We start from the raw sequence: 23,513 nt of genomic DNA, 5'->3' as shown, positions 1-23,513 counted from the left end.
GAAGAGGGGAATTTGGGGTCTTGAGGGTGGTGGATGGGGAAAGACTTGAATGAATGTACAAAAAGGATGAATAAGCAAGGAGTTGGGGGAGCTAGCTACCAAGGAGATGGCACTGCACACCCACCAAGGATGGGTGCAGAAAACCAGAAGAAGGTGTGTACCTACCATAGCTGGGGGCAGTGGAAAAAAGATTGATTAGATAGGGTGGGCTAAGCAATGGAACCTCTTTAAAGTCAAATGAGTCACTTTGATGTGGTAGCAGCTATAAAGTGAGGTATGTAAATTAGTGTGAGGAGATGATCTGAGGATTATTTTATTCTGGAAAAAAGTTGGAGAAAGCAGATAAAGGCTATTATAATGTTTCTGGGACAGAGTGATCAAGTCTGGACCAGGGTGATAGCTGTGGAAATGGTGAAGGTGTAGGGTTGGGCTCAGGAGGTTTTTCAAAAGGAAAGATGATTAGTTTCTCAACAGATTTTTTTTAGAAAGGAATGAAAGAATAAGAACTACCAAAGATGGTTTAATTGTTTAGACTGGGAGCTGAGAACATGATGCTATGTTAATAATTGAGAAACAATTGTAGTGTTATGTTTTATTTGTATTTCTCATTAGACCATTTGGGACTAAGAATTATTTATAATTTAGAAGAAAACAATAGATATCAAAAATTTAGCATGCATTATTTATAGGGATGAGGAAAGTCTCATTAAGAGCTAGTGAAAAGAATTAAGCATTAAGAGGAATTAAGAATTGAAGGGATAGGAATGGGTTTCAGAAATTTAGCTGTATATTGACTTAATAGGCTTGAGAATAAAATAGGATTATTTCACCTCTCAAACTCAAGCCGTATACTTACGTTTAAAGCCCTGCCTCTAGGGGACCAGCTTCTAAAAATAGTGGTTCCATAAGCTCTGCGTCATTGAAGCAAGTAGGGATGCAGTGATGAGGGTAGCTTGCGCTCTGCCCTGGCTAATGTCTGTGCTTGTCTTTATACGTTTTGGAAAGGCACCTGTTCTTCTTGGCTCCCCCATTTAGAGACTGTGGTCTTCAGCAAGGCATCTCCTCAGCTTTAGTTTCCTCATCTTACAATGAAGAAGTTATGAGAGACAACCCTTCAGCTTTAGGAAGCTCTTTTCTGCAGCTTCTTATTGTGTCCATAGAGTTTACTCTTTTTTTTTGGATGCTTTTTATGCTGTTTCTAGAACGAAATAGACCTGCTATGAACTAGAGTGAACCTTTCACATTGTAGTACTTTTATTTTGAGCACGATAGAGAATATTTTTTTGGCTTGCCTTTTTGTATTCATTCATTTATTTTAAATTTATCTTCATTCTCTTTTCTTATGTTCAGTGGTGTTACAACAAACTTTTTTGAACCTCTTAAACTAGAGCTGGAATCTGGTAAACTGGCACACAAACATAAAAGTAAATTTCTTCAAGGCAACAGTCTAAACTGCATGTTGAAATATTTTTGTGTTTTCGTTCTAAGATAAGTAAAAATTGGTGCCATTTCAGTGTATCTCTCAACTGGAAAAGTTTCAGTTCTAAATGTGTTCTCTTTGATTTCCTTCTATACTCTGAAGGGTACATACAGACAAAATCAATGTGCTGAAGAATATTAAGCCACCTGTATATAATAACCTCTAGGGCAGTTACTGGTCTGAGTTTATGGGACATGGGGCTAGAGTCTCTGCTTCACTTACAAAGTGAACACTAAAAAATGGTCCAAGCTTTTAAGAGTGTGCTACTTTTCAAGGAGCAGGTTATTTTACAAAACACTCTCTTTTTCTTCAGGGATTCCTTAGGTTCTGTTCTACTTCTAAAGTAGCTCCTGGAAGGATTTGGTACTTGATGAGTAGTAGGATTGTATGCCTACCCAACTCTATCACCAAGGTGATCACAAGATCTTTCTCGATTCAGTATCTAGTCTGGGACAGGATATTTATTCTACCTTCAAGGCAATTAACAGTGCCCTGAAGTATCCTACATGTAATTTTAAGAAATGAGTTATATATAGCCATTGATTTTTTTATTTTTATTTTTTAAGCTTCTGTAGTATATCCATCCTGTAGTAAACTCTGAAGTTCCTTGAGAGGGCAGGGCCCTTTGATTTTCACCATCCTTTCCCCAGCAGTCACACATTACCTTGTATAGTGGTGCTCTGTAGAGGGTTGTTGAATGAGTGAGTGAGTTTACAGAAAAATTCCATTTTCTGTGCAAGGTAAAATTCTAATTAGCTACAGTCAACAAAGAGTGTACAACTTATCAGCAAACACATTCGAGACATTCTGTAGATATTTTTTGTGTTTATCGTCATCTTTTATGTTACCCCAGTTATAAGCACCTTGAAAACAAGAACTATGCCTTGCATTACTTTGCATAACCTTGTCCTTTGTGTTTATAATAAGTGATTTTTTAAAAAGATATGAAATGATTGAGAACATAAAAGATAGGAAATAAAAAAGTAAAATAAAACCAAAGCATAAAGATTATGGAAGGGTAAGATACTGAATGAAAGGCAGCCATAAAAACTTTCAGATACTATCAGTATCAGGTTGTTTTTCCCCCTTCTGAGCATTGCGGAATGCATTTCATTAATTGTGAATGCACACTGTGCTGGATCTTTGCCAATTTCCACATGTATAATGAATAGAGTCCCTCCCTTCATAATAGCAGAAACCCCTAAGTGTTGGGTCTATGGGGACCCTGTAAAAATTAATAGGTGAAATGAAATGAATGAAAAGATACTTCTTGCCATTGGATGCCTTAGTGTGTGCATTTATCCTGTTGAAAAAATGCAGACCAACACCGGTCGCTTCTGTTTATTGAATTTCTAGTTTATAATGGTGCTTAAATAAAAAGTACTTCAACTGTGGGTTTCTTATTTTCACTTATCAGGGAAGAAAGGAAGGACCCTCTCTCAGCATTGGCGAGAGAATATGGAGGATCAAAGAGGAATGCCTTGCTGAAGTGGTGTCAGAAGAAAACAGAAGGCTACCAGGTAATTGTATGGTACTTTTGTCTCACACAGGCAATTGCCAAACTAAGTGCTGGAGTGTTGTAGCTTGCTGTATGTCTTATGTCAGAAATGATGAGTCCTATACTGAATTTCAGGAATACATTCAGCACATTGAAAGTCTACCTCATATTTGGTGGAGTGTCACTTAAAAGTTTCTTACCTTTCCAGAAACAAAGATTAGTACAGCTAATCTTTGCAGTACTCTTATTCAGCTATTATAGCACTTTCTTATTTAAGTCCTGGTAAAATGCTTTTGTTGAGGTCTCATCTGGAGTAAGAGTGAAACTATGTTTATTTTACTTTAAATTAATATTTTAATTATTATGTTTGAAGTTTTCTTCTGGCTAAGTTGTTTTCCATAGCATTTCCCTCTTCCCACTGTACTGTCTTCATGCCCTAATCATTTCACATCTGGACTGTTTTAATAGCCTTCCCTTTCCTCCCCTGTCTTTCTCTTATTTCAATATTTTATTTTAAGTAAAGTTAATTATGGTATTTGGAGAAGTAGTCCTAATTCTACACAAAATGGAAACCTCTAAAATATATCCATTATTAGACTGCTAAAAAGTATAGTTTACATTCCAAGTGTCCTTACATATGGTTTTAGTTTCAGAGACATTTCCCAGCTTGCAGCCAGTGTTCTCAGTTGCCATTTCATATTTTGGTACAATTGCGCAGGAGTACAGCATGCAGGAGATTATAGAGTTCTGTATTTTTGGTGCCATCACATCAGCCCTCATCTCACCAAAATAACATAAAGGATCTAGCTATAACATTTCCTGACAATTCTTGTGTAGAAGAGATAATGGAGTAGTGGAGGAACAGATTAAGATCTGCCATAAATAAATCCCTTTTGGACAGATTTATACATGACTTCAGACAGTGATCTTCAGCTCATTTAGGATTTAAAGAGCCAAGTGTATTGCGATGGACTTTCATTTCTCAGAAAGTCATAATGGTCGGTGTCTACATGTCTCCAGCTTCCATTAGATACACAGGAGACTAGTAGTGTTGGCAAGGATGTGGAGAAATTGGAACTCTTATGCACTGTTGATGGGAATGTAACATGGTGCAGCTACTGTAGAAAAAAATGTGGCAGTTACTCAAAAAAATTAAACATAAGATTACTGTGATCCAGCAGTTCACTTCTCATGTATATATACTTACCCAAAATAATTAAAAACATGGACTAGATAAGATATTTATACATCCATGTTCATAACATTACTATTTACAATATCCAAAAGGTATAAGTAACCCAAGTATCTATCAACGGATGGTTAAACAAAATGTTTAACACATTCAATGAAATATTATTCAGTCTTAGAACAGAAAGAACTGTGACACATGCTATAAACATGGATGAACCTTAAAGACATTGTACTAAATGAAGTAAGCCACACACAAAAGGACAAATACTTTATGAGTCCACTTACACGAGTTGTCAAATTCATAAAAATAGAAAGCAGAATGGTGGTTTCCAGGGGCTGGGGGGAAGGGCTAATGGGGAGTTATTGTTTAAACAGTACTGAGCTTTAATTATGCAAGCTGAAAAAGTTCTGGAGATGGGTGGTGGTGATGGTTACACAACACTGAACTATACACTTAAGTATGGTTAAAATGATAAATTCTATGTTACATATATTTTACCACAATAAAAAAAGTTACTTAGCAAAAAAAGTGAACGATTGGGATACAACTAAATAGAAAATCAATAAAGACATACAGGACTTGAACTATATACTATATACTATATATATGAACTACATACTAACTAGACCTATAAGATCCTTGTGGAACACTCTACCCAACAACTGCAGAGTATACATCTTTCTCAGGTGCACAAAGAATATTCCAGGATAGGCTGTATCTTGAGTCATAAAGCCAGTCTCAACAAATTTTAAAAGGTTGAAATTATATCTAGTGCCTTTTCTGATTACAATGAAATGAAATTAGAAATTAATTTCACAGCATACCAAAGGAAAATTTACAACATAGCGAAACTTATGGGAGGTGTCAAGCAGCTATGAGAATGACATTTATAGCTGTAAACACCTACTTTAAAAAGAAGAAAAATCTCAAATTAATAATCTATCCTTCTACTGTAAGAAAGTAGAAAAAGAAGAACAAGCAAGCAGGAAGAAGGAAATAATAGAGATTGGAGCAGAGGTAAAGGAAATAGAAAAACATTACAGAAGTTTAAATGAAACCAAAAGTTGGTTCTTTGAAAAGACAACAGATTGACAAATGTTTGGCTAGACTGACAAAGGAGGAAAAAAAGAGACTTAAATTGCCAAAATTAGGAATAAAAGAGGAGACGTAACTAATGGTTTAACAGGGGGGAAAATTGTATGCTGACAAATTAGATAACCTAGATAAAATAGACAAATTTTTAGAAATATACTATCAAAATTGACTCAAGAAAGATTTTGTCCATTATGGCAGTACCCAGTGGTGATGTGAACTGTGAGGAGTTCGTGGGGTTCCATTTGATAGAGGTTCATGCCAGTAGAGACAGAGTCATAAAAAATTGTATAGCTCAGACTTCATCAGTAATAAAACACTTGCGAGAAGAAAGAGAAAAGAATTTGGACAATTCAATGTTATTAAAACAACCTAGAAAAGAAAAAAGTTGAAATGGATGCAGTAAGAACTAAATGTTGAAGAATTAAGAATTGGTAAATGACAGGAGTTGGAAGTCTCCAAAGAATGAATAAAAAGATACTTTAAAAAAAAAAAAAAAAAGACTGGGTCATCTCATAAGAGCTAGCATGACAGATATCAACAAGGTGGGCTTCCTAAGATGATTTCTGAGCCAACAGTCCAAGACCTTTTGTTGATTTCAGCCTCACTTAGCCACCTCAGATATAAGTAATTCTAATAATTATGGAGAAATCAACTGCTATTTTATACCGATTCTGTAAAAAAAAAAAAAAAAAAAGTTTTGTAACTATTAAAATAATTTTCTAACTCAGTGTATAAAAGAAAAATTGAACTCAAGAAAAAAATCTAAATAGACCTATAACAAGGAAAGAGATTTCGTTAGTAATTTAAAAACTTTCAACAAAGAAAATCCCAGGACCCCATGGCTGGCTTCATTGGTGAATTCTACCAACTATTTAAAAGAATTAACCTCAGTCTTTCTCAAACTATTCCAAAAATAGAAGAGAAAACAGTTCTATTCTAACTCATTTTGTGAGGCCAGTTAACAAAGGAAGAAAAAGATAATCACAAGTGAACTACAGACCAATATTCCTTATGCAAAAATCCTCGGTAAAATACAAGTAGAATATGGTAGCTGAAGGAAACCGAACTTTGGGTGGTAAACACACAATAGAATATACAGATGTCAAATTATAATGTACACCTAAAAATTATATAATTGTAATGACCAATGTTACATCAATAAGCTTAATAAAAAATATGTCAAAAAAAAAAACAAGTAGAATCTAGCAGTAATTAAAAAGAATTATACACTGTGACCAAGTGGGACTTATCCCAGGAATGCAAAGTTGATTTGACATATGAAACTTAATCAGTGTAATACATTATATCGCTGGAAGAAGTGGGGAAAAATCACAATCTTGGTAGATGCAGAAAAGGCATTTGACAAAATTCAAAATCCATTTGTGACCAAAAAAAAAAAAGCACTTAGGAATAGAAGGAAACTTTTTCAAGGGCATCTGACCTGCAGCTAACATCATACTTAATTGTGAAAGACTGGATGCTTTCCCGTTAAGATCAGGAACAAGAAAGGATGTCTACTCTCACCACTGCTATTTGACATTTTCTTGAAAATTCTAGCTAGAGCAGTTAGCCAAGAGAAAGAAGTAAATAACATTGAAAAGAAAGAACTAAAACCATTTCTGTTTGCACATGGCATGATTGATATCTAGAAAACCTTAAAGAATTCACATAAAAACAGTTAGAGCTAATAAATAAATCCAGCAAAGTTGCAGGATACAAGGTCGATGTTAAAATCACTTGCATCTTTATATATTATCAATGAAAACCCTAAAAAGGAAATTAAGATAACACTTCCATTTTAAAAAGCATCAAAAAGAATAAAATACTTAGAAGTAAATGTAATCAAGGGAGCACAAACAAAGCTTATATACTGAAAACTACAAAAGGTTGCTGAAAGAAAGAAAATCTAAATGGAAACACATCCCTTGTTCACTGGTTGGAAGTTTTGATACATGCTACAACATGGATGAACCTTGAAAATATTGTACTAAGTGAAAGAAGCCAGATATAAAACTCTAATTTAAAATATTTTGATTCTGTAGACCTAAAAGCAGGTATAAAACTGATACTCTCAGCTTTACTTGGCAGAAACATTAATGCTGATGGTTATACGTTTGAACTCAGACCGAAATCTCAAGCATAAGTCAATATTGTATAACCATTTAATTTTTTTCTTTATAGCCTTTTTTATTGAAATATACTTCACATAAGAGTTAATTTACCCATTTACAATGTACATTTTATTGGTTTTTAATATATTCACAGAATTGTGCAATCATCACCACAATCAATTTTAGAATATATTCATCAAAAAGAAATCCCTTACCCATTAGCAGTCACTCTCCATTTGCTGTAAGCAGCCACTAACTACCTTCTATCTCTCTAGATTTGTCTATTCTAGACACTTCACATAAATGGAATCACACAATATGTGGTTCTTTGTGACTGGCGTCTTTCATTTAGCTTAGTATTTTCAAGGTTCATCTGTGTTATAGCATGTTATCAATTCTTCATTCCTTTTTATGTCCAAATAATATTCCATTGTACGGATATACACCACATTTTGTTATTCATTCATCTGTTGATGGACATTTGGGTTATTTAGGCTATTTACATATAATGCTGCAGTGAACATTTTGTATAAGGTTTTTGCATGGATGTAAGTAATTTTCTCTTCTTCCTCTCCATCTTCTACTCTGCTGCCAAAATGTTTTGAAATTGTGATCTGCTTATTTCTCTTTAAGCTGCTTCCCTTTGGCCATTCAGTTAAAGCCCAAGATCCTTGGAATGGCGAACAAGACCCCTTATGATTGGTCTGGCCCCCATGTAGGCTTATTGACTTCTCATTCTTGTGAAATCCCCATCTCACCTTGGCCTTGAATGCCCACTCCTCCCACCCCCATCCTCTCACTCCATCCCTTTCATCTGAAGAGTGTCTGCTCCATCAGATTAGAAGTTAGCATCTGTGCAAAATTGTTTTTGTCCCACTCCTTCCCTGCAAGGGTTCATCCCTCACATGTGCCCTTCCCCCTGTTTACTTGAACTTGATCCAGGACAGTGTTTTCTGTATTTCAGGGCATATTCTTCGGGTGTCTTTACAGCTGTGACTCATTAGCCCTGTGTTCCCAGATCCCACAGGTATATCACAGGGATATTGAAGTTGTCAGTTCACATGTCTGTCTTCTTTTCTAGACTGTAAGCTCTTGTATACTCTTACCAGTGGACAAGAAGGGCCTGTCTTGGCTTCGTTTGAGTGTCTGACGTAAGACTCAGCACATGGCAAACTGAGTAACTGTCTAAACCTATGTATTAAATATAATAGGATACACTGGAGATTCATTTTTGCAATGGTGATTTTCAAACTTGTGTGTAGAAACCTGTGAAGATTGTGAGAAAAGTAGATTCCTAAGATCCACTCTAAAGATGGGTAATTTGGGAGGTATAAAGCAAGATCCTCGAATCTGCATTTTTATAAGCACTACAGATGAGCTATAGACCAAACAATGAAAATCACACACAAAATAGTAATTAAGATCTTGGACTTGAGTGTCAGATAAGCTTTGACTGTCAGCTCTGCCTCATAATGTGTGTGACCTTGCAAAATCACTTAGCCTCTTTGAGCCTCTGTAAAATGGAGGAGTAACGGAAGCCGTCATGCACATTTTCCAGCATATACTACATGTATAATAGATTTTTAAATTATTATTTTCTTCTGTTATTGAGTGTTGTAACGTAAACTTTAAATTTTCCTAGACTACTACTTAAATTGAGTAATTTTAGATAATTTAAAGTACTTCTACCTTGATTGTGAAACTCTACCAGACATCAAATTGATTAAATGATTGAATAATCCAATTAATTGAGATAATTCAAGCGTTAAATCAATGATTTAATTAATGTCTCTTGATTCCTTCCCTCTTAAATTCTCTGATTTTATGATTTTAAGGTAAATTCTGTGAGTTTAAAAAAAATACACACATATCAGTTACTTAAGAACATCAATTAACTTAATTTTTTTTTCACTTACTGGGTACTTACGATGTAAGAGGAAATATAATGTAAAACAGAATTGTTAACATACATAAAGAAAAACCTTTTTGTACACTAGACAGTCTTATGTTACAAACCCAATTCCCCCTTCCTTGCTTCTTACGGACATTGCTGTAATAACATACGTGTATGGCTTTTTTGTTTATCTGGCTTTTGTTTCCTGTGAGACAGATTTCTGTTTAAAAGTAGATAAGATATTGGTTCTTTTATTTCAGGGTCTTCTGTGAGTTAAAATTGGATATTCTAAATGCATAATCTTTTAAAACTGAAAGATATATTTGATGGTGCTTTTAATTTGTCAAAAGCTATATAAGAAATGCCAGAGCCTTTTCCTTATCTAGCTGTAAATATGGGTGAGCATACCCATCCTTTGGAGCTGGCAGTTTGGGACCAGTCCTTTGGTCTCTGACTACTCGCAGTCTGCAGGAAAAGGCAGGTTGTGACACTTGACTAGTTCACTAGAGCATAAGCTGTTACGTGACAATTAGCACGTACTGCTCTTTCAGGCCCCAAATACATCATTAATGCTTGGACCATGCATGCTTTATATCGTAGGAGCTGTCTAATCAGCGGAGATAGATTCCCTAATACTCGTATCATCTTCCTTTAACTCTCTTAAGAGTCATCCTAAAATAATTGTACTAATCACTGTAATTTCATTAACCATCCATTACAAAACAAGCCTTTGTGAGTTGGCCTTTTATCTAACAAATACATTTTTCTCTCTTAAATTGTGCCCTGCCACTTACTGTTCACTGATATTTTAGAGTACTAGAATATTGCTGTAGAAAGGGCCTTAACGGTTCTGATTTACTGTCAGGTTTATAAATGTGAGACTGAAATCCCCCACAAGGATAAATCACTTCCTCAAGGCTATAGTGTGAGTCCATGGCATTACATAAGCAACCTTAAGAAGTATTGCTTTAAGGATTAAATCTTCCCTTTATTTTAAAATCAGTACCTCAGTTTGTACACAATTATGTTTTAAAATTAAAATTTAAGTATGCAAGTAACTAATAATTCTTAAGTGTTCATAGGGAGGAGTGATAATCCACTACTTTATTCTTTCACCTCTAATTTCTGCTTCCCAGAGGCAACTACTTTTCAGTTCTTATAGCTGTTTCTTTAGGGATTAACAATACAAGATTGATAATACAAGAGTAACCAGGTAGTAGAATAAAATAATTTATACTTCAGTAAACATTTTGTTGTTGTTGTTGTTGTTCTGAATTTCATATTTAACAACTTCTCTTGTACCACTGTTTTCTTGTTCTGGAAAAACCTAACTGGATGCAGTCAAGTAGCCTCTCAAGATTAATTTAAGAGAGCTTTACTTTGGATGAAAAATCTCATTGTTTTCTGTTAAAATGCCAGACCTAAAAATGGATTAATTAATCCAAAGGATAATGAAATCACTTAATCTAGTACAAAATAGTTTTAATAAATGAACAAAAGCTTTTACTGCTGTCTGAGGTAATCTAATCTCAAGTAGGCGTTAAGAATGTACAGGTTTATGGAGAGATTTGTTCATTAGTGCTTGGGCCAAGGAAGAAAAGATTGTATATTTCTCAGTGGAACTTAGTGGAATCAGAAGAATTGATGGGCTTGAATGGTTTACAAGTGATGTTTTTATGTGCTATGCTTTACTTGCATTCTAGTAACATTTCCTAATATAAAAATTAACTTAAATACATACTAACCTCTGTGCCAAATAGTGTGCTGGATTTTGAAGCAGAAATTGGGCTGTGAAAAGGTACTTTCTATTTTTAGGAAGCTTGTGGACTAGTCAGTAAAATGCACATCAGTAATTAATACTCAATATGGACTATGTTTATGGTTGTGATAGAATGTCAGACCAAACTCTGCTGAAAACTACTATAACAGTTGTTTAAAATATAAAACAAAACAAACACCTTTGAAGGTATTGGAGATTAACCAAGACAGCCAGGACAAATTGAACAAGAGCCAAAATTGCAGAGAGAAAGGAAACACATTGAGTTGAGCCTCATATTTACCCCTGCCTTTTTAAACCCTTGGAGCATTTGCTAACTCCTGGCATGGGGCAGAGGCCATACACAAAGCAGTGGTCCAGAGCTTGTTTCAGAATGACTGAGTAGGAAGACTAAAATTTGAATTCAGAGCTGAAGGCAGCCAATATTTGAGGGTTCAGAATCCCAGGGAAAAGACAATCTCAGAGTAGTGAACTCAATATTTGACTTAGTTTTTGCCCTCAAGGAATTTGTCACATCCTAAGATGTGTGGAGGTGGACTTAGAGAAATTCAGCAGAAAGCTGCTGCCAAGAGGATAAAAACGTAAGCACAACTTTTATTCTCATAGTACTAGGCAGACAAAAATTAGAGTTCAAGGCCAGCCAGTAGAATGACCCTGGCAAACACCCCAGGATTTCAGTGGAGACCTCAGAAGAACTATGCCTTACAAATAAGTTGGCTGGAAGAGATCAGCTTGAAACAGCTTCAAAACTGTCCCCGATTAGATCAAGGTGATCAGCCCTTACTCTGTTGCCTACCAGAAGCAACTTAAAACCTCTTGGGGGAGATGGCATCATCCAGCCCCTTATACTCTGACACATAGTATCTCGAATTCCATTAAAAATACCAGGCATCCAGGGTGCACCAGGCCCTGGGTGTGGGTGGGGGGGCAGGCCCTGGGTGCACGCAGTGTATGTGTGGGAGGAGACGACCCGCCTTCAGAGATCCAGTTCTTAAGGGGAAATGGCAGCATCCATAGGTCAGGGGTGGAAGTGGGTGGGGGTGGAATTAAAGATGGGGGGGAAAAATATGAGGCATGCCAAAAAATGACCAAATGATTGAAAAGAGAAATAATGAGTAAAGTAATAGAAAACAACTTCAGGTGATCTAGATATTAGAACTCTTAGGCAGGCTTTTAAAATGACTGATTAATGTGTTCAAGAAAATAGATGGAGAGAGAGAATTTTCTAGAGAATTGGATCTATAGAATAGAAATTTAAAAACTAAATAATGCAGCAGATGAAATTATTAACTCCAGTACATGCATTTAACCGCACACTAGACACGGTAAAGATTTGTAAATTGTAAGATCGATCAGTGAAAAATATCCACAAGGAAGCACTGAGAGATGAAAAGATATAAAATACAGGAGAGTGTAATAGACATGGAATAATACAAGGTTTAACACGTGTATAATTGGAGTCCTAGGAGGAGAGGGAAGGAGTGTCATAATAAAACTGCTAAAAATCGAAGTCAATGAGAAAAAATCATAAAATAAAAAAGGTACTAGCTCAGAGGAATAATAAGGTTGGCAACTGACTTCTCAACAGATTGACAAAAACAGAATTTGCCACCAGCAGGCCCACTCTGAAATGAAAAAAGGAAATTTTTCCATCAAAAAAATAATAATCCCATAGAGAAACAAAATTGCAGGAAGGAATAAAAGAATAAAGAGCATTGGAAGGAGTATGTGGGTAAATATACATGAATATTGACTGCAGTATAATAAAAGTATCTTGTTTAAAGATATATTTAGGTTTAAAATATAAGATAAAATGGCTCAAAAGGTTGGTGAGGCAGTAAACATAGTTAACATGTTGTAAGGTCCAACTAAAACAGTAACTGTCCAGAAAGGTATAAAATTCTTAATTTACGATAGATATTAATAAGGGTCACATGCTATAAAGCTCTAGGGCTGCACTGTCTGATACAGTAGCCATGGGCCACATATGATTTATTGAGCACCTAAAATGTGGCTAGTCTGAACTGAGATGTGCTGTATCCTAAGACTTTGAAAACTTAGTATGGAAAAAAAATAATATAAAGCATTCCATTTAAAAAAATATTAATACTTGTTAGAATGATCATATTTTAATATATTAGGTTAATGATAATATGTTAATATTATACATCTTTTTACTTTTTAATATAGCTGCTAGAAAATTTATATATTGGAAGCATCTAAAACAGTAACAAAAAATGGAAAACTAAGAGGTTAATAGAGGGGGAAATGAAATAATAATGTAAATAATTGATAACTAATTTCAGACAAAGTGTTCGTCACAGTAAAAAATACTACTAAAGATAAAAGGGACATTTCATTATGATGAAAGGATCAAAACAGAAACAAACACCTACAATAGTCAGGGCAGTGTTGGGAAACAAAGTTGCAAGACTTACATTGCCATTGCCCAATAAGACTTCACAGGCACTTACGGTACATCCTAAATTCATATGCATCTAATAGCATAGCCCCAAAGAACATAAAGTAAAAACTGAAAGAACTGAAAGGAGAAATAGACAGACCCTCAGACGTATGTAGAGATTTTAATACACCTCTCTCAGTAACTAATAGAAGGAGCAAACATATTTTGTACAGCTAAAGAATATTTGAGTACACTGTTAACCAAATTGTTCTGACAGCTATAAAATGCTGCACTAGCAACTGCAGATTGCACATTCCTTCAAATTGGCCACAGAATGTTTATCAAAATTGGCCATATGCTAAATCTCAAAAAAATTTCAAATAATTAAAATCTTTCAGGGTAAGTTTTCAAAATGAAAGAATAAATATGATCTAATCTCAGTAGATGCAGAAAAGGCATTCAATAAAATTTAACAACTGTTTATTATTTTTTTAAAGGACTAAATTTCTACCAAACTAGAAATAGATTTTTCTTACTCTGACGAAGCGTACCTAGAAAAGCTCTAGACTAGACATCAAACTTAATGGTGACACTGAAACTCTTCTAGAGATGAGGAAAGTACCAAGACTGCCAGCTCTCACCACTTCTCTTCAACGTTGACTTGAAAGTTGTAGTCAGGGCAATAAGGCAAAAAGAGAAATTAAAAGTGTAATGATTGGAAAGAAAAATAAAACTGTTTATTCGCAAACATGTGATGTAGAAAATTTTAACAAAGCTGCAGATAAAAAATTAATAAAACAACTGAAAAATTTTAAATATGTAATTTTCATTAGCATTTAAAAATCAAGTAAGAAATTAAGATCTAAGTCAGTAGCATGATGTGTGAAATTCATTGATTGGAAAAGCAGATACTCTATAAAGTAAATGTAACCTAAATCAGAATATCAGCAAGATTTTCCTTTCTCTTTTCCCCGCAATGGAAATTGACAATCTGATTAAAACACTTATCTGAAAATCCACATGGCCCAGGCAATCTTGGAAAACAAAGTTATAGGACTTATGCTATCCAAATAAGAAGACTTCAGAGGCACTTCATAAAAAAAGGCTATCCAGTGGCCAATAGACGGCTGAAAAAGTACTCAACATCATTAATCATCAGGGAAATACAAATTAAAACCGTAATGAGATAACACTACAGCAGATTAAACCTAGAGTGCCTAATTTGAAAAGCTGATAGTACCTAGTATTGGGAAAGAAGTAGAACAAGAACACTTAAACATTGCCGATGACATTGTAAAATGTTCTACACAATTTGGAAACTGGGAAGTATCTGCTGAAGCTGAATATTCACATATCATATGAGTAAGCAGTTCAGTTCCCAAGTATATAACCAACAGAAAAGTATACATGTGTTCACCAAAAGTCATGTATGAGGTTCATAGTCTTGATAGGAGTCAAAAACTGGAAACAACTCAAGTGTTCATCAAGCGGTAAATGAATACAAAATTGGGGTATAGAATACTATATGGAAACAACAAAAAAAACCTTGCAACATGAATGAATCTCACACACATAATACTGAGGAGAAGCAGCCAGATATTTAAAAAGTACAAACTATGTGATTCAATTTAATTGAAGCCTCTAAAGTGATAGGATCAATCTATTATGATATGTCAGAATACTGGTAACTTTTCGTGGGGGTCAGGGAAGGCTTTCTGGAGTATAAGTATTAAATAAAGGACAATTCAAGTTAACTATTTCTTCTTGAGTAATCTTTGGTTATATCTTTAAGGAATCTGTCCATTTTATCTGAGTTAAATTTATTGGCATAAAGTTCATAATATTCTTTCTTTTAGATATTTGTAGACTCTGAAGGATTCTTTTTTCTCTTGATTAATCTACCTAAAGGTTTATTAAGTTTAACTTCATTGACCTGTACTTTCTGGTCTTTATTATTTTATTCCTTCTGCTTACTTTGGGTTTTGTTTATTCTTCTTTAATTACTTAAGGTAGAAGTTGTCATCTTGATTTGGCGCTTTTCTTCTTTTATGCTATAGATGTTTATTGCTAGAAATTTTCCCTAAGTACTGCTTTAGTGGCATCAGACAAATTTTGATATATTGTGTATTCATTTTCATTTGGTTCAAAATACTAATTTAATGTCCCTTTTGATTTCTTCTTTGACTCATGGATTATTTAGAAGTATGTTATTTAGTTTCCAAATACTTGAGGGTTTTCCAGAGATCTTTCTGTTACTGATTTCTAGTTTAATTCCATTATGATCAGAGAACATACTCTTTATAACTTTAATACCTTTTAAATTTATCGAGGCTCATTTTATGGCCCAGAATATGGTAGATAGGTTTTTAAAATGCTCTTCTGCTGTTGTTTGAGAACTGTTCTCTAAATGCCAATTACACATATTGGTTGAGAGTGTTGTTCACATCTTCAGTATCTTTAATTATTTTTTGTCTGTTCTGTCAGTTGTTGAGCAAGAGATATTGGAATATTTTTATTACAGTGTGGATTTCTCTATTTCTTCTTGTAGTTCTAATGGTTCTTTGTGTATTTTGAAACTGTTGTTAGGTACATAAATGTTAAGAATTATGTCCTTTTGAGAAATTTACCTCTGTCATTTTGAAATGAACTTCTTTATCCCTGCTAATATTCCTTGTTCTGAAATCTACTTTGTCTAATATTAATACACCTAACTCTAGCTTTCTTTTGCTTACAATTACCATGGTATATATTTTTCTAGTGCATTTCTTATAGGTAGTATATAGTTGAGTATTACCATATTACTATTTTTTAAAGTTATTTTCCTAATGATTACTCTAGGGATTATAATATACATCTTATCATAGTTTACATAAAGTTTTTCTGACTTAATTTGGTAAAATACAGCAACTTTGCTCCAGTGTAGATCCATTTCCTCTCTCTTCCTTTGCTATTATTGTTATCTATATTGGACTTATTTGAGTTATAAACTCAGCAGTATAATGTTATAATTATTGCTTCATACAATGTTCTGTTTCATAAAAATTTAAAAGAAGAAAAATGATGAGAACAGCTTCCGCAAGAGGGCCACAGACTCCCACTGTTTTTACCTGAAGTTTTAGTTCTTTTTTATGAATAATGGTTCTAGTTTATTTGCCTCCAATTGATTTTAAGAGCCCTGAAATGATTCTTTTGACAGTTTTGTCCAGTTTTATATTTGTTTTAAATGGAGAGGATTTGTTGACCTTTAATCCACCACAGTTAGAATGCAAAGCTTTCCAGGAATGCTTTCTTTTTGGGTGGTGGGGAGGTGTCTTTTTTTTTTTTTTTTTCCTGATCTTTCATTAAGCAACAACAAAGGAGCACTTATCCTTTATTCTCTCAGACTTGTGTGTCTCTGTGGATTGAAGGAAGTCAGTAGAGTAAGAACTAATGGACAGATAAAAATAGTGCAGTCCTTCACAGTCCTTTGAAATATTAGACTGTAGACAACTAGAAAAGGAAGTTCACTTAGTAAATTGTATGAAGTGTTTTTATGATGCTTGCTAGTGTTTACCTGGATAACTCAAGCTCTTGGTGTTAGCTACACTCCTCAGCATTTCGAAGCTTGTGAGTTAGTGAATTCTCTGTGTAAAGGGAGCTTTCCTCACATGAGATTTGCCCCAGGAGCTCAGTTTTCTTGTGATTCTTCTTGGTCACTGCATGCTGGAGGTGCCAGGGAATAGAGAAGCATTCTCTGCATACATGACCTCTCTTCCCCCTTGTCTGTCCGATGTTGAGAGTGGAATGTTATTTCTATTGATACCTCTCCTTCCTCCTCTTATTTTTTTTTTAATTTATTAAAAAAAAAATTTTTTTTTTAGGCGAGGCAACTCTTGGTTGACCTCACAGATTGCAAGGACCTTGTCAGCTTACAATCCTGTATTTTTTATTTTTTTATTTTTTACACCTGCAGCACCTGGTCTTCCTAGGTGGTCTCCCATCCAAGTACCAACCAGGCCCGACCCTGCTTAGCTTCCGAGATCAGACAGGATCGGGCTTGTTCAGGGTGGCATGGCTGTAAACTCTCCTTCCCCATTTTAAGAAAATCTTCAGTCTCTCTGGTGAAAACATGGAGTGCCACTTCCCCCTGATCCTGCCTTCTCTTTCTCCCCTTTCTTAGTAACCTCTCTTTGTGATTGAAGTGAGGACCGAGGTAGGGAAGGGTGGAATGGGAAAAGTTAGGAAAGCTGGGAGTTTTGCTGGTAGACAGAGTGCAGTTATAATAATGCATTCGGAATTCCTGAAAGTCAAAGCAAAGCTTAGTTGGTTTAATTTCCTCTTCTATAACTGGAATCTTAGGTCACAGGAATGGCTTCCCAGAGTTAAAAAAAAATTTTAAGGTGCAAGCAGTAGATAAGGGTTTTAATCTGAATCAAATCTAGGTTAAAAGTCTAAATTTTATTTTACATTGTCACTTTGCATGGAAACTAAGTTCTATACAGAAAGATCTTATTGTTTATAAATATCACTATGTTCCAGGGGTTAAAAATACTTGAACAAAGGGAAAAAGAATGGCCAAATTTGTAGTCCCACCTACTTATGTGGGCTTACATATACTCAAGTTCTCCACAAATGAAGCTACCAAAACAGCTACAGTCTAATCATTCTCTCATCTGATGACATGATGTCTTTATCCAGAAAGCTCGCAGCAGCTGGGCAAGAAGTTCACATGCCTACAAAGAGCCACTAGGGAATAGGAAGAGCTAACATCACCGGCTCTTCCTGGGCCTATGTCCTCTGTCATGCACAGTGGAGGTTAGACAGTCGCTTCATAGTCACAGTGGAGTCAAAGAACTGTTTCCTGTTTTCAGGGGATTCCTTTTAATGCCAAACACAGCAGCTGGGAAACAAAGTTTTCCCAGAATCATAATGTATTTCCTACATTCTGTTTAAACATGATTTGACAGCAACTATTAACATCTATTTCCAGAAATGTCAGGGCTATAAATTTTAAAATTACACTTGACCCTGAAACAACACGTGTTTGGACTGTGTGGGTCCACTTATGCGTGGATTTTTTTTTTTTCACTTGACCCATGCAATTCAAACCCATGTTGTTTGAGGGTCAGCTGGTAATTGGGAATCTGAGTATGTGGAGGGCCAACTTAGATTATACGTAGATTTTCAACTGTGCGAGCAGTTGATACCAGCCCCCATGTTATGCTGTTCATGGGTCAACTGTAATTGTTTAGTACCATTACTATTTGTTAATTTGCTCAGTGTTTTAGTGTGACACTACTCAATCACGTTTTTCTCTCCCCAGCTGACACCAATTAGATTTTCCTATAACAGGTGAATGAGTGGAGGAGTTACATATATAACACCAGTTCTAAAATGCTGGTTTTCATTTTCCTCATGGTGAGCATCTTTTAGAGCTACATTCAGGACCCTCGAATTTGGAAAGATATTCAGAAATGGTGACCTTCTGGCTGATTGGCAGAGGCTTGGACCATACACAGCAATAGCAGACTCTCAGGTGTACCTGTTGTGACTTCATCAACAGAATGGGCTGTGGAAGTGCTGGAGATGGGAGGGACCTGAGGAGATTAATAAAGCCGTGGGGGCTGTTGTTATTCCTCTTCCCTTCATTCTTTCCCCGTTTAACTCCCACTTAGGACATAGAGAAAACCTGCTGAATGTAGTAAAATGGTTTGATTGCCAGTGCTCTTGGTTAGCTTTAAGATAATAGTCTCAGGAGTTTGTTTGCTTTGATAAAATCTGAAGTACTTCACCTGAATCAGCAAGCAGAAGTTGGAAAAAGTTAGACTTGAAATAGTCCCTAGAAACCATGCAGAACTGGGGCTTCCATTTCATACGTCATGAAACTGCAAATCAGTGAGGTGGCATGTTTGCTTGAGATCATACAATTAGGTCTCCAAATTCCCAGCCTCAGGCTCCTTTTACAAATTCATCCTGCCTCACAGCAGTGCTTCAGACTCTTCAGGAAGTTTCCAGTAGGTAGGTATTTTTATTATGAGTAATGCTGAGAAATAGAAGAGAAATCAGATAACATTTTAAGAGCTGCTTAATTGTTTTGCTGAAAGCATAGTCATTAAATTGTCTGGGTCAAATAATCTTTATATGTATATTATCTCAAATAGCGTGCATAGTCCTTTATTTTCTTACATCATGAAAAATCTTTTTTTTTCATGTGCTTTACCCACTTGGGATGGGATATCGAGATAATAATGTGAGGTCTACAGAGGAGTTGAAATTTGACAGGCTAATTTCATTATATACATGATGCTCTGGCTTTTCACAAATGAATTTAGCCTGAGGTCATTCAGGAAATTTAGGGTGACCTCTCTGTTGTAGAAGCAGGTTATTTGTAAAGATGCTTTATTGCTGTCTCATGATATATGATTATGGAAAGGGTAATTAACCATTAGATAATGTAGGGAGGAAGAAGGAGAAACTACAGTTAATCTTACACAACATGGCTTTGAACTGTGTGGGTCCACTTATATGCAGAATTTTTTCAATAAGTGCCTATATTGTTTTCGATCCATGGTTTGGAGGCCACAGATACAGAGGGCCAACTGTATGCATTGATATATGCCATTTTATATAGAAGACATGAGTATCTGCAGATTTTAGTATCTGCTACAGGGTTCTGGAACCAATCCCCCAGGGTTACTGAGGGTAGTTAAGTTTTTGGAAGTCAAAAGTTATATGTAGATTTTCGACTGCTGGATGGGAGGGGATGGGTTGGTATCCCTTGTGCCTTCTTCCCCTCCCCCCGTCCCTCCCCGCCACACACACACATTGTTCAAGGCTCAACTGTAGCTTCCTTTCCAAATGGGATATTTAGATCCAGGAGAAAGGAGGCTGGTTTGGTTACTTACTGCTGTATAACAGACACCACCCAAGAAGTTAATGACTTAAAATAATGACATTTATTTAGCTCATAAATCTATGGCCTAGTGGGGACAATTCATCTCTGCTTCTCTCAGTTCATCTGAGGCACTAGAGGGTTGAGCCATCTTGGGCCTCCGCCTTCATGTGTCTGGTGGTTGATGGTAGCCTGTTGGCTGAGACTTTCACTGGGCTATGACCGGAAACCCACATGTAGCCTCACCATGTGGCCTGGACTTCCTCACAGTGTGCTGGCTGCGTTACAAGGCAAACGTCCCAAGAGAGGCAGGCAAAAGCCTTCTCACCTTTAATGACCTAATCTTGGAAATTGTATAGCATCTCTTCTGCCACACTCTTTGTCAAGACAGTCATAAAAGGCCTGCTCAGTTACAAGGGGAAGGGGGATAGATGCTTTTGATGGGTGCAGCAAGGTTCTAAAGAGGATATAGAGCCAGAAATATTGCTATGACCATTTTTGAAAAACCCAATCTGCCACAGAGACTGTTGTCTCTTTAAGTAAGTAGGGAAGCTAATAATGTGACACTAACCTGGCAGAATCTTATAATGATTTAAAAAACATTGCCTTGCAGATGAGAGGGAACCTGGATAGATTAGTGACCATCTGGTGAAGAATTCCACTTTCTATAAGCTGAATGTGTTTGTCTCTGCAGTTCTGTGTAGCAAATCACCTAGATTTAGCTTGTGTTCTGAAACACTCAAGAATATGACCCTCTGCCCTTTACAGCCCACCCGAGATGTCTTCCATTTAGGCAGCACCCTTCTGTTAGAGTCACGTTGACTGTATCTGGCCTGCATCTGGGTCTGCCATGGTTTAACCCTGTACATTCAGTTACATACTTGGAAACACTGGGATTAAGTAAAAAACTTAAAAGCTGAGGAAACCTGTGTGAAACCTAAATGTGTTTGTGGCTCTGAGATTTCGTTGTGGTTATTGTTGTTGTCGTTAACAAATATATTAAGGTAGAATTGACATATAATAAATGCATATATTTAAAGTTTATAGTTTGATGGCTTTTGACATATGAAACTATGAAACTATTCTTACACGTGATGAACACACCATCTCCATGGAAATTTCCTCAAGCCCCTTGTACTCCTTTCATCCTGCCTCCTCCTCCTCCACCACCATTGCCACCACCATCACCATCCCCAGGCAAACACTGATCTGCTGTCACTGTATAGTATTTGCATTTTTTTAATAGTTATGTATAAATGCAATCATAGTGTATATAATTTGGCGGGGGGAGGCGGTTCTGGCTTTTCTCATGTAGCATAATTATTTTGAGATTCATTTATATGGTTGCATATATCAAAAGTTCATTTCTCTTTTTTCTCTGAGGAATAGTTCGTTTTAGGGATATACCACAATTTGTTTATTCATTTAGCTATTGATGGACATTTGAGTTGTTTCCAGTTATTGGTTATTATAAGTAAAGCTCCTTTGAACATTCATGTGCAGGTGTTTGTATAGACATCTGGAAAGTGAATTGGCTGGATCATGTGGTAGGTGTAAGTTTAGCTTTTTAAAAAGCTGTCAAACTGTCTTTCAGAGTGACTATACTCTCTTACAGTTCCACCAGTGGTGTGTGAGCATTCCCTTTCCTTTACCTCCTCTCCACGACTTTGTGTGGTTGGCCTCTAGCCATTCTAATTAGGTGAATAATGATACCATGGTTTTGATTTTGCAATTACCTATGAATTAGTGGTTTTGAGCATCTTTCCATATGCTTATTTGTTATTTGTGTATCTTCCTTGCTGAAGTGTTTATTCAAATCTTTTGCCCGTTTTCTTATCGTGTTGTTTTCTTACTGAGCTTTGAGATTGCTTTTAAATATTCTGGACACAAATTCTTTATAAATACATGATTTTCAAATATTTTCTCCCAGGCTATGACTTGACTTTTCAGTCTCTTAAAAGTATCTTTCAAAGCACAGAAGTTCATATTTTGGTGGCATCTAATTTATATTTATTTTTTCTTTTATATTTATTTTTTCTTTCATGTGTGCTTTTACTGTTATATGTAAGCAACTTTTGCCTAATCCAAGGTCTCAGAGATTTTCTCCTTTCCTTTTATGGAATTTTTATAGTTTCAGGTTTTACATTTAGCTGTTTGATCCATTTTGAATTAATTTTTCTGAAGCGTGTGAGGTATGGAGTGAGGTTAATTTTTCGGCCCATAGACTCTTATTTTAGTTTGGAAGGATGGCATTAAGAGCTGCCATAATATCAGAGGTGAAAGGAAGAGGACACATCTATCCTCAAAGGGAAAGATGTTTTAAAGGAGAGAGAAAAAAGAATAATCTTTTCGTTGAAGAGATATTTTGGTAGATTGCAGATGAGTGGACTTTTGGATCCCTGTTGATAAAATGCACCATATTTTTCATCTCAGTACTCTGGAGAGAAAATCGTGGAAGAAACAAAGGATGCCACCTTATTGGGTTAGGTATCAGATCATAAGTTGCCAAGCAAGACAGAATTCCATTATTGGCCATGGTGACAGAATGATTCCTCAGATTTGTGTCTTCTGTGAGGGAAGGCTTCTTGGTGGATGCATCTTTGTAATGCAGACTCTTTCCTTCAAGCATCTAAACTGGTGAAAATTTTTAAAAAAAATTTTTTTTGCTCTAAATCAGTCATTAAATATGTTTAACACTTACTGTGCACAAACAGAGGGCATTAAATACAAGGAGAGATATAATGCAGTCTAGAGCATGACCTTTGCCCTCAGGGAACTTTCACAATTATTTCTGAAACATAATTATATTTCCAGGCCTTTTAAAAAATATCCCTTTTTCTGGGCATAATTTAACTTTTTTTAAAACTCAGATTTGTAATCTCAAGGATTCATTACCATGCTACATAGAATCCAGTTTTGAGGGGCCTTTATACTTCTTTCAGCTACCATTGTAGCCCTGCTTTTGGCTCTCAACCCCCTCTCTCTGGCTGCATTTTAATGTGTTTTATGCCAGGAAACCAACAAAAAGAGATTGTAACCAATGCATATGTAAAATAGAACAGGAAAAGTAAGTATGGGATAAGGAGTAAGGTGCCACACAAGGGTCCCCAGTGGAATACAGGCTCTACTCTGGGACCCTGTGACAACACCATCATGTTCTTCACTGGTGGTGCCTGGTTATATTTGGTCCA

The 23,513-nt window shown here is 35.8% G+C and overlaps 1 protein-coding gene and 1 pseudogene across 7 annotated transcripts in view; one reads left to right on the top strand and one right to left on the bottom strand.

Annotated features, from left to right (window-relative positions):
- SPECC1L (sperm antigen with calponin homology and coiled-coil domains 1 like) overlaps positions 1–23,513 on the top strand; it is a 121,829-nt gene that overhangs the window by 84,528 nt on the left and 13,788 nt on the right. For all 7 annotated transcript variants that reach the window (XM_006908691.3, XM_025044475.1, XM_025044474.1 and 4 more), the window contains one exon: positions 2,898–3,000. In XM_006908691.3, the coding sequence (XP_006908753.1) occupies positions 2,898–3,000 (103 nt within the window). The remainder of the gene's footprint in view (positions 1–2,897; positions 3,001–23,513) is intronic.
- Positions 17,395–17,513, bottom strand: LOC112477291 (annotated as a pseudogene).

Source organism: Pteropus alecto, unplaced genomic scaffold (genome assembly GCF_000325575.1).
Source record: "Pteropus alecto unplaced genomic scaffold, ASM32557v1 scaffold113, whole genome shotgun sequence".
In the NCBI taxonomy this organism is placed as follows: Eukaryota; Metazoa; Chordata; class Mammalia; order Chiroptera; family Pteropodidae; genus Pteropus; species Pteropus alecto.
Note: the sequence above shows the minus strand (reverse complement) of the source record. Positions and strands in the feature narration are given on the sequence as shown.